Source organism: Odontesthes bonariensis, chromosome 23, assembly GCF_027942865.1.
Source record: "Odontesthes bonariensis isolate fOdoBon6 chromosome 23, fOdoBon6.hap1, whole genome shotgun sequence".
In the NCBI taxonomy this organism is placed as follows: domain Eukaryota; kingdom Metazoa; phylum Chordata; class Actinopteri; order Atheriniformes; family Atherinopsidae; genus Odontesthes; species Odontesthes bonariensis.
In genome coordinates, this window is record NC_134528.1 from 10,309,032 (window position 1) to 10,319,851 (window position 10,820).

Genomic DNA, 10,820 nt, shown 5'->3' on the forward strand with positions numbered 1-10,820 from the left:
GTCGTTATTTTCTGTTTCTAATGCATATTTTGATGTTTTACTGTTATTAAAGGATGCAAAAAAAAATTTAAAAAAAAAATAGCCAAAACAACCAGGTAAGAGTGAAGCAAATGATTATCTATAACATCAGCATAGACACAACTGGATTAAAAATCAGGAACATTCAAAATAAAGCATTCATGTGAACATTTCTCAGTATTTGTCTTGACTAACTTCAGTTTAACCACAACACACCGGCTCTTCCTTCATTAAAGAGCTGCTTTTGAGGCAGGATTCCTCTTAAAACAGCAGTAACACGGCGGCCTCCGCAGGGAACACAGCAGACCTTCCTTTAGAACTGAACGCAATCTGGAAAACCAACAGCGGATTTTGACTGATGAAGACGTAAAAAACTACACACCGGAAATATCCAGCGCTTCCTACCTTTGGGAATATCACGATCCTTTGGTTTAGTATGACGTCAACACTGTGAAGAAGACCCAATAAACACAGAGCAAACTGTTCTGCGGAGGGACGATGGAGGGTTTATGTCCAATAACTGCATAAGACACATGGAGCCTTAAATGTCACGGTTTAATAAAGTGCAAATGACGGGATCATCGGAAGAGCAATTCTATTGCTCAACAATTAAAGCTTTTTCAAAAAAAAGATGCATAATTTACATGAGATCCAAAAAATATTTACAGTTTTCATACAACATTATAAGAGCTCATTGCCTGTAATACATATTTACACATACACCTCAAGCTAAGGAAAGCAAACAAAGACCATCTGTACAGTTGATTTCTAGCATTGTAGTGATTAATTTAAGTGTTTCAGTCTGCTAAGAGAGGATGTATATTAACAGTATTTTATCGTTCACACATTAGGGGGCTAAAGGAACGGCGCCACTCTGGGGTTTTTAGTGTGAATCATCTGACAGGATGTGGGATTGTTGAGTTGGTGCCGCAGTCGATGTACTCAAAGGTGTCCAGTGACAGCTGCTCCGTGTGAGAGAGATAAGAAATATTCATCGTCATTCTGAGGGGGAAAAAAAGACACATTTTTGTTATTTAGCTACACAAATCAACACTTTCATATAGATAAAACTGCTGAAAAACAGCCTACTCTGTTACTTTTAGCTTTAGGGAGTGTTTTAGCGTCCAACTCAAAAAGAAAAACACACATTTTTATGTTATTTAGCAACACAAATCAGCACTTTCATATGAATAAAACTGCCTAAAAAAAGCCTATTCTGTTACTTTTAGCTGTAGAAAGCATTTTAGCGTCCAACTCAAAAAGAAAACACACATTTTTATGTTATTTAGCAACATAAATCAACACTTTCATACAGATAAAACTGCTGAAAAACAGCCTATTCTGTTACTTTTAGCTGTAGAGAGCGTTTTAGCGTCCAACTCAAAAAGAAAAACACAATCAGAGCCTGCACCGCACTCGCTAAACCTGCAACAGACAGACCAAGCTGGAGACGGGACTTTGACGAATGTGTCACAGCTTAGAAAAAAGGAACTTTTATGATCATTTTGCAGCACTTTAAGCTGAGAAGGTGGAACATTTTCTGATGCTATCACGCGTGCTTGTCACAAGTTGTTCTACGCTATCGATCTAACTGCCCCTCGAAAAGCTGTTTATATGAGCAGCTAAGGCTTTAGCTCAAACTTTAGGTAAAGAAAAGAGCCGCCCAAAAGCAGAAATATCTTCTTTAAGGGATCGCAAAAGAGAAATGAAAGCTGAAGGGGCCCAACAATCATTTTGTGGTTTAAATCCTGTGCTAGCTCTAAAAGCAGAACCCAGCTCTGTTATCGTGTGTTTTCGTGTTATCTGAGGTGGATGTTTTAGATTTGGCCGAAGGATAAGGCCCTTTTTTTTCTGCGGTTGTGGTTTGAAGCATTGCTCTGGACCAACACTTACTGCAGCTGCAGGAACAACGTGTGAATCTTGATCGTGCTCGACTTGCAGTAGGTGCTGAAAGAGATAAAAAAAATAAAAATAAAAAACAGGCTGAAGTGTGGACATCATTCAAACATTAAAGATTGATTTCTGCAACCAGCCGATAATACAAGTTCACGTCTTACTTTAAGCCTTTGTCTGTAATCGACAGGTCGATTTCAATGGTGTACTGTAAAAAGGTCGAGAAATGAAGTGAGAAAATGTACTGCGACGCAAAAATAAACCGGCAGCTGCTTTCATCCTGGGTGAAACTCACCGATTTCTGCGATTTGGGCTGGATGGCGGTCATGTTAGATAACTTGGTCTTTCCCACAACTGTGTCAGCAACCAGACCCTGCATGGTTAGCTCAGCAATCTGAACTGGGACAAAGTTCTCGTTGGTGACGTTGATGACATTCTAGAAAAAAGAGAAACGCACCTTTCCATCATTAAAAGGTCTCGGGGGTACTTTGACCGTCGTATAACAGAATGGCAGCTGTCGCCAGTCTGTCATGTGAAGGCAGTTAAAGGTTCTTTGTGGGCAGTTTTGACACATGCTATAAAAATACAGCGGCGCAGAAGTGAAGAGGTTCAGGAAAGCTGAAGAATCCTGCGTCCGAAGCTTATCAAAATCATATATTTACATTTATCAAATCTATAGCTGCATTTAGAATGTCAATATTTGCATTTTTAGAGTCCAAACTGGTGGCGTTTGCAGATCTAAGAGCATCAAAACTCTACGTCAGGCCACATGTACAAATGTGTCAAATGGTCAGTCGGCAGGAAGATGCCTGAGACTGAATTTAAGAACTCAAAATATTCATATTTTGTTTGTAATAACTGTGTTTGTCTTGTTTTTCTTCAGTCCTGATCCAGCCCTCATTTCTTTATATTTTCCTTCCAAGCAGCCAGACGTTCTTATAACCCCTTAAAGGTGTTTTCATCAGTAGCTCTTCAGGCTTTCTGAAGGTCTTTGGACATTTTCTGCTTTTTCACTCAATTTCAGTCCAGTTCTTGTACCGGACCAAGGACTTAAGCCTCTTAACTCTGACCTAAGAATCATTTAGACATAAAAAAAGGCTCCTAACTCAAGGGATGAACCAGTGTTGTGTCCACACAGAACAGACAACTTAGCAAAGAAGCCATTTTAAACTGGATCTTTAGGCACTTTGTTCCCAGCAGCCTGTCACAGAGACACATCATTTGTTCCCATTTCTTTAGTTTCCTCTATGAAAAACAGCAAAGATAACACAGTCTGACAGACAGAAAACAGGATTTCTGCAGCAACAAGGTGATTCCCAAAGAGCTGTTAGCTGAAAACTTGGCATATCTCAGCATGGTGAGCAGTGTGTCCTTAAAACATTTGAGGAAACTGGACAAGTGGAGGACAAAAGAAGAAGAGTCAGGCTTAAAGAACTATCTACAGCAGATGAACAGGATCTGAAAGTGATGTCCTTAAAGCTGCAGTCGGCAGGTTTTCAAAATTACGAGTCTAAAGTCGGAAAATTCGAACTGATACAACTTTCAGGTCCCTCCCCCAACCTCTAACAAGCTCTGAATCGCCCCCCAAACCCCTCCCCCTCTGTGGACGAGGTTGTGCACGTGAGTTCACACCAGTGTGAGCGCCAGAGAGTCTATTAAGAGGAGAGGGAAAACTGGCGGCTATTTCCGGGTGGTACTGCACTCTAGGGGCGCCAACGAAGCAGTGCAGAGCACGCCGAACTCTATGGTGGTACTATGAAATCCACCTTAGATGCAGCCATTGCTTTGGATAGAATTTTTTATATTTTTTCATTTTAATTTTCCTAAAAGGCAGGATAAATTATCCTTTCAAACGGCACTTGGTTTGATTTTTTAGACTCACTAGATCTTTTTAAAATACACATTTATTGTCAGTATTGCCTCACGAGTGACGTCACGCATGTGGCATCACTTTACGGCATGGTCAGTCCTAGCGCTGAGCTAGCAGAGAGGTGTTAGCTCAAATAATTATAGATTTCAGCTCAGCACTTTTACATACTCTCTGACTAGCCTCTGGTTTAGCTTTGGTTGTTGTTAGCAGCACCAGGTTAGCACTCTGGCACAGTGGACGAGTGCCGTAAAGCAGCCGGTCGTAATCTTCAGATTCCATTAGCTAAATGCTAGCGGATACTGACTCGCAAATGCCAGACCTGTAAGAAAACAGAAAGATATAACTCCCATGTTATTTTACTTTCGATATAAATCCACATCCCTCTGTCAGAAATCACAGTAATATTTTCAGGTTTCAGCCGCTAGCGGGGACATTTTTTGAGTTATTAGCGCCAGCCCTATGGAAAATGGTCATTCTGCACTCGCTCGCCAGCGCCCCCAGAGAAAATCAACTGAACTGCAGCCAAATTTTTTATAATGGGGCGAATAGGAAGTGGAACGGCTGTCTGTAAAAGGGCTGTGGTGAGCGCACACAAGCTGGGGCAGACTCCCGCTCAGCAGCGTGTGCACAAGCTGTGATTGACAGGTAGGATTCCTCCTCCCTAACTTGATTGGTTAAAAACAGCCGGGAGCGCTCGGTTTTTGCAAGCATGATTACAGGCTTCAGAGGGAGCTACAGATTTCGTTATTTTTCCTAAACAGCCTATTTAATATTCTACTTCCAGAATCCCATGACAGTTCAAGCTAATATGACTAAAAAAAAGTTGCCGACCGCAGCTTTAAGAAAGAGGAAAAAATCCAGCAAAGACCTGACACAGGAGCTGAGAGATGCATCTGGACCGTCAGCTGATCCATCTGCTGTTGGCCCAAGCCTCATCAGAAATGGGCTCCATGGAAGGGTGGCTGTCAGGAAGCCGTTCTTAAGGAAGGGAAACAGGGAGAAAAGGCTGAGCTGTGCCAAAGGACACAAGAACTGGGCTGAAAATCAGTGGCAGCAGGTCTGATGGAGGGATGAATCCTCCCCAGAGCCCGGAGCTCAACATTACTGAAGCAGTGTGGGATCATGTTGGCAGAGAACGGAACAAAAGGCAGCCGACATCCAAAGAAGAGCTTTGGGATGTCCTTCAAGAAGCCTGGAGAACTATTCCTGAAGACTCCTTAAAGAAAGGACAGAAAGCTCGTCTGAGAGGGTTCAGGCTGAGTTGGAGGAGAAAGAATAAAGCTCATTAAAAATGTACAAACTCTGTTTTTGCCTTCCATGCTGAGGGGTGAATCAAGACCTTTGCACTGAGCCATATATGAAAAGCACAACCGTTGAGCCCAATTTCTCTCCATAAATGAGTTCCGAACTACGGAGCGACTGAAATCTCCAAGTTTAAAAGTATGTGACTTGAATTGTGCAGCGATTTGTCTCCTTAGTTGTTCCTTGTTCCTGTATCCTGATGAACATCATATCCTGGTTTCATTCAGTTTTTTATTGAGCCGTGGAAAGGCTTTTCTGTGTTAGCTGGAGTACCCTGAATGAACAACTTAATGAAACATGTGAAAAACTGTTAAAATCAGGCAGGTTTCTTTCACCGGGTTTGCAGCTCATGGCTGTGGCCAACAGAGTAAAAGGCCTATGGGTCAACAGCTGGGTTTCCATCCAGTTGCAAAGCAAATTGTGAAGCAAACTTTCAGATTAAAAGCATATCAGGCTGATTTCCTCTGCTTGGTTTGCAGTGTACAAACTGGGCTGCATGGTGTCAGGATGTGGGGTTTATTTATTGTTTTAGCAGGGAATGCTGCGACTGTTCCTCCATGTTTGTGCTCCACTCTGACGTCTACAGACCTGTGCGGTGGTGGCCGGTGACGGGGATCAGAAAGCAGAAACACCCGACGGTTTCTGTGAGGAACGGCCTCAGGACGGAGGCACGTCGGGGCCACTCGGAGGCATGACTGTCCAGAGCAGCTGCCGTCTGTTCTTTGCACTCGTCCTTCTTTGTTCATTGTTGTTTCGTTTTTGCATTTAAAGGACTCACTACTTTTATTTGTGTATTTTATTTGCATTTTACTGTCCCTGCTTTTGATCTTAATATTTGTCTTTCATCCCACTGGAGCACTTTGAGATTTTGTTGTAAATGTAAAGTGCGTTATAAATAAAATTTATTATTATTATTAATATTATTGTTGTTGTTGTTTTTCGGCGCATCGGCGTCCTCTTTGGGATGGAATCGGTTTGCTGTTGCTGCTGCATGAGGCATCATCTCCGAGGACTACGGGTCGTTATGTTTCCGGACAGCTGCACACGAGTTGCACTTAAATACCCAGAATCCTTCCCTCTGCATGAGGAGCAGAAGGGGCCCGACATGGAGGTTTGTGTGCGTTACCTGCCGTAACGTGCATCAACGCCTCTTAGAAACAGGCAAAAGCTCCCTAAAGCGAGTAGATAAGCCTTTTTATTTGTGAACTTTGTGAAAAATGTTGATGGAAACTTGACCAAAGGAAGAGGAAATAAACAACCATTCACCTGTTGGTTTTTCGACACTTTAAAAGGCTCAAACAGTATGGAAGTTTTTCTGTGCCATCAGAGTTTGAATACGAATTTCTAATATTGATTTTTTTTACAGCATCAAAATCAGACTTTGAATTTGAAAAACAAACAAAAAAAAGCACAAAAAAAAAAATCAATTTCTAAATAAAAAAATTCAATGGAAGAACATTTGGATGGATGGATGGATGTTTATTTTTAGAAATGTATTTTATTTTTTTTTTACACTGTTGGTTTTTCAAATTCAAAGTCTGATTTTAATGCTGAAAAAAAATTCAATATTAGAAATTTGTATTCAAACTCTGATGGCACAGAAAAACTTCCATAAAACCCAGACACCTAAATAATTTGTGAATTTGATGCCACAAAGTCGTGGCTGTTACTTACTACGACCTCCATTTCGACGGTGTCGGGGGCTAAGAAGACTGTGACTGACAGCACCGACACCGGTGTGATGGTGACGCTCCGTGGGAAAAAGAAAAAGAGGATCAGGCAGCAGACCAGGAGACACAACACCATGGAGATGCACACGTACATCTTCCTGAAACACAACGCACAGATGCAACAGAAATCCTACCATAAACAGACATGTTTAAAGGGATAGTTCGCCTCTTTTTGACATGAAGCTGTATGACATCCCATATTAGCAACATCATTTATGAACATTCTCTTACCCCCTGCTGTGTCCTGTGAGCCGAGTTCCAGCCTCGTTTTGGTGTTGATGAAGGTAGTCCGGCTAGTTGGCTGGGGTTTAAAAAATAAAGCGTTTTGCTTCTCAAAACTATATGCGTTCAAAAGAGTAATACATTTGCATCACAAAATCGTTCTCCAGGAAAAAGTCAGACCTCACAATCGCTTGGCGCTATTTTCTCTCCCTTCATATCACTGATAAATTAATAATAATTGATATTGATAAATTAGTTCATAAAGATGTTGTATAAAGTGCACAGCTCTCACGTTTGTGACATGTTCGTTTGTTTCTGTTTGTCTGGCGGTGTTTTCCTTTGCCTTCCGGGTTCAAAGGTTGGACCAACAGTCCAATCAGCGACGATTCATGTCAAATCACACTGTCCCTTTTTTCCTCAGAAAATGATGTAAGTGTATCGAATCATATGGTATCGTATCGAATCGTATCGTATCGTTGGCTGAATATCGTGTATCGTATCGTATCGTGAGATTAGTGTATCGCTACAGTCCTAATCCCGGCAGCTGCGACTGTTACGGTGTTTGTTGCTCGGTCTGCACTTCGGTCTGCACAGCAGGCAGTGATACGAAGGGAGAGAAAATGGCGCCAAGCGATTGTGAGGTCTGACTTTTTCCTGGAGAACGATTTTGTGATGCAAATGTATTACTCTGTTGAACGCATATTGTTTTGAGAAGCAAAACGCTTTATTTTTTAAACCCCAGCCAACTAGCCGGGCTACCTTCATCAACACCAAAACGAGGCTGGAACTCTGCTCACAGGACGCAGCAGGGGGTAAGAGAATGTTCATAAATGATGTTGCTAAAATGGGATGTCATACAGCTTCATGTCAAAAGAGGCGAACTGTCCCTTTAAGACTACAATAATCACACATCGTGTACTCCTTACGTGCGTCTGGGCTTCAGCCTGACATCGTTACACGGTATCACAGCAACGAGCTGGTCCTGCTGACCTGCCGACGGTGAAAGAGCAGAAGGAAAAGTTTCATTTTCGCCACAAAAGTGATGTGAAAGTGTCTTAATAATGAGCTCAGACATTCGTGTGTTTCAGTTTGACTCGTGTCGCTGCTGCTGAATGAAATAATAAAAAACAACGAGTAACGTAGCTTAAAGAGCTGCGGTCAAAAAGCTTGAATAAGAGAATGACCCAAACTGACCTCTGGGAATCCGTCCGGTGCCCCGACATGTTGGGCAGGTGTCACTGGAGGAGCCACCGTTGATGCTCCCGTAAGGAGGAAACTGCTTGAGCGTTTTCACCTTCTCCATCCCATTCGTGAGCTCAGGATCTACCCTGGTAATGCCGTTTTTGCTCGGTGGAACCATTACACTTGCCTGAATATGCCTGAAAGACAAAGTCCAGCTCAAAGAAAGGTTTCCTCACAAGCACTTTTAAAGACCAATAAAAAGCTCTCTCGCACCACATGACAGGATGTGGACATCATGATGATGTGGGAGCAACATACCCAAAAGATAAGACGATTTAGGAATTTAGAGCAACTTATGACTAAAGACAATGTCTATGTCTCATCCACTGCCAGGAATCACAAACACATAGGCTACAATCTTGCACTGATAAAAAAAAAACAAAAAAACACTGACTCATGTTCAGTGAGGCACTGAACAGCTTTCACAATGATTTCCACAGAAAAAGTGAGCCAAAGCTGATAAGAAATCTAAAAACCTTTACAGTAACTGAGCAATTTGTATCAAGAAGAGTAGAAAAACAAAGACACACATGCTTTCATATCTCACTTTTAACTCCTCTTACAGGTCATTCCTGCTCCGTGACTTTGAAATCTGAACTTAAATGGATTTGGACGCCTTCCACGAGCGTTACAAGGGAAGCTACAGTATGTGGTTCAGTCTGTTTGGTTGTGCTTCAATGCACCTCCACGGTATGCTGACTTTTCTTTTATAAAAGAAAAGTGTTGGAAACACAGTGAATTTCACTTCACAATTAGGTTTTTATCTGAAAAGTAGCACAATTTATCTCTTTCCTACGTGAATTGATAAGTAGTTTGGAGCAAATGTGTGCCAAATAAACTGCCACTGTTATTAATTCGCCAACAAAACCGAAGAAAATGAATTAAAATAACACTGATTTGTTCAGCTTTTTTTGTTACAAACCTTGCAGAGGTAAAGTTTTCGATTATGACAATGTTGGATTGCAACTAAGCACATGACGCAGCACAGTTTTAAGGCAACAGGTTAAATTATTACATTCAAAACACAAGACAGCAACTTGAGTAATGCTACTTGAAATTAATAGTACTATTCATTTTCTGCATTGTGAGTTTCGATATGTTTTTTATACCTATTAAAGTGCTTTTTTCGATCTGAAACTTTCCCTTTCAAAAGAGACTATAATCGAGTTTCTATATTTACACATTCTGGGGCTTAGAAAATAATGATAAAAAAACAAAAAAATGTTAATTCTAAGCCTTTGTTTATGTCTAAAACGGTAAAAATGTCCTATCAGTATTTAGCATCAGACACATGTGGGTTAGAAATGATCTCGCTTTGGTGCGCAGCACGCCTCCTCTCCTGCGCACTTACCTTCACAAATCGACCTCAGATTTAACTCCAAACGATAATATCCACAGTGCAGGAATAAAATTACACGCTTTTAAGTTTATTTTCAAAAAGCCAAGCTTGAGCAGACTGTCTGCTGTGTCATAACGCCAGTAATGTGGGAGGAGAAAACACTTCCTTCTCCTTTTAGATGACGAGTCTATTCAACAACAGCTGATCACATGCGCTCATATCACACAACTTTCCTTACTCGTGGCGTATGACGGCGTTCATTTAAATCCAGCAGGTCTAAAATGAATTGTGCAGCAACATGACAACTGAACTGGGGCAATTTTTTGTTTATCATGCCACTTTAATGTCGGTCAGATTAAACTGATGTATTTTGGTCTCAAGAAGACCCCCTTCAGCCTCAACTCTCTACCGCCTCCTAGAGGTTAGACGCGGCATTCATATTTCCACCTAAAAGGTGAAAATTTGATAATGGCGGGTTTTTATTCGGAGTTTTCTAAAACTAACATAGAATGGTGTTATAACCAAGACAGTCAAGCAAAAGCCCGACAGAAGCACTTACAAAACTTGAATTTCCACTGGTGAAGGAATTAACTGCTTTACACCATTTTCATATTTGGTCAGCTAACTAGCTTAGCATCAAGACTTAAAATAGGTGGAAACGATGCCTAAAATTCACACACAAGCACCCAGAAAGGGCAGATGATAACTTATGATTAACATAGTAGTTTTAACTTGTTTAATATGTTTGAAAATGGAGTAAAAACAATTGATCAAAATTTATTTTTTTAAAATGTTACTGATAACTAGGTTGATCTGGTTAGCCGTAGGCCCATAAGTGCTTAGCTAGGTGTCAGATATGTAATTAACCAGTTCCAAATTCTGATCTTTGATTTTGTCTTTAGTTTTGTTTTTGCAATATTAAGTTACACAAATACCAAGATTTAAGGTGTTACAGATGCTATTATGTACATTTAGTTAACTTCGGTCAGATTTGGATAGTTGTTTCCCCCCCTGCTAACAATATTTGTGCTAAGCTAAGCTAACAGGCCACACTTGTAAGCCCAATTTAACTGAGAAACATTAAAAATTATTTATAATTTTAACAACAAACCAATTTGTTTTTGTGCTTGAATCATAACACCAGTTTAAAAGATAAGATATAAAATGTGAGCCTTAAGTGGTGCTTTCGGGTAGATTTCATCAT

General features: G+C 40.8%; 1 protein-coding gene across 1 annotated transcript; it reads right to left on the reverse strand.

Moving 5' to 3' along the window:
* Positions 1–559: 559 nt before the first annotated feature.
* On the reverse strand, positions 560–9,785 carry tmem106a (transmembrane protein 106A). Its single transcript, XM_075457009.1, has 8 exons — positions 9,629–9,785; positions 8,230–8,414; positions 7,962–8,025; positions 6,758–6,911; positions 2,207–2,347; positions 2,076–2,119; positions 1,912–1,965; positions 560–1,020 (listed from the first exon to the last, which is right to left on the reverse strand). The coding sequence occupies exons 2-8, from the start codon at positions 8,393–8,395 to the stop codon at positions 912–914; spliced, it is 732 nt and encodes a 243-aa protein (XP_075313124.1). The 5' UTR covers positions 8,396–8,414; positions 9,629–9,785; the 3' UTR covers positions 560–911.
* Positions 9,786–10,820: the final 1,035 nt, after the last annotated feature.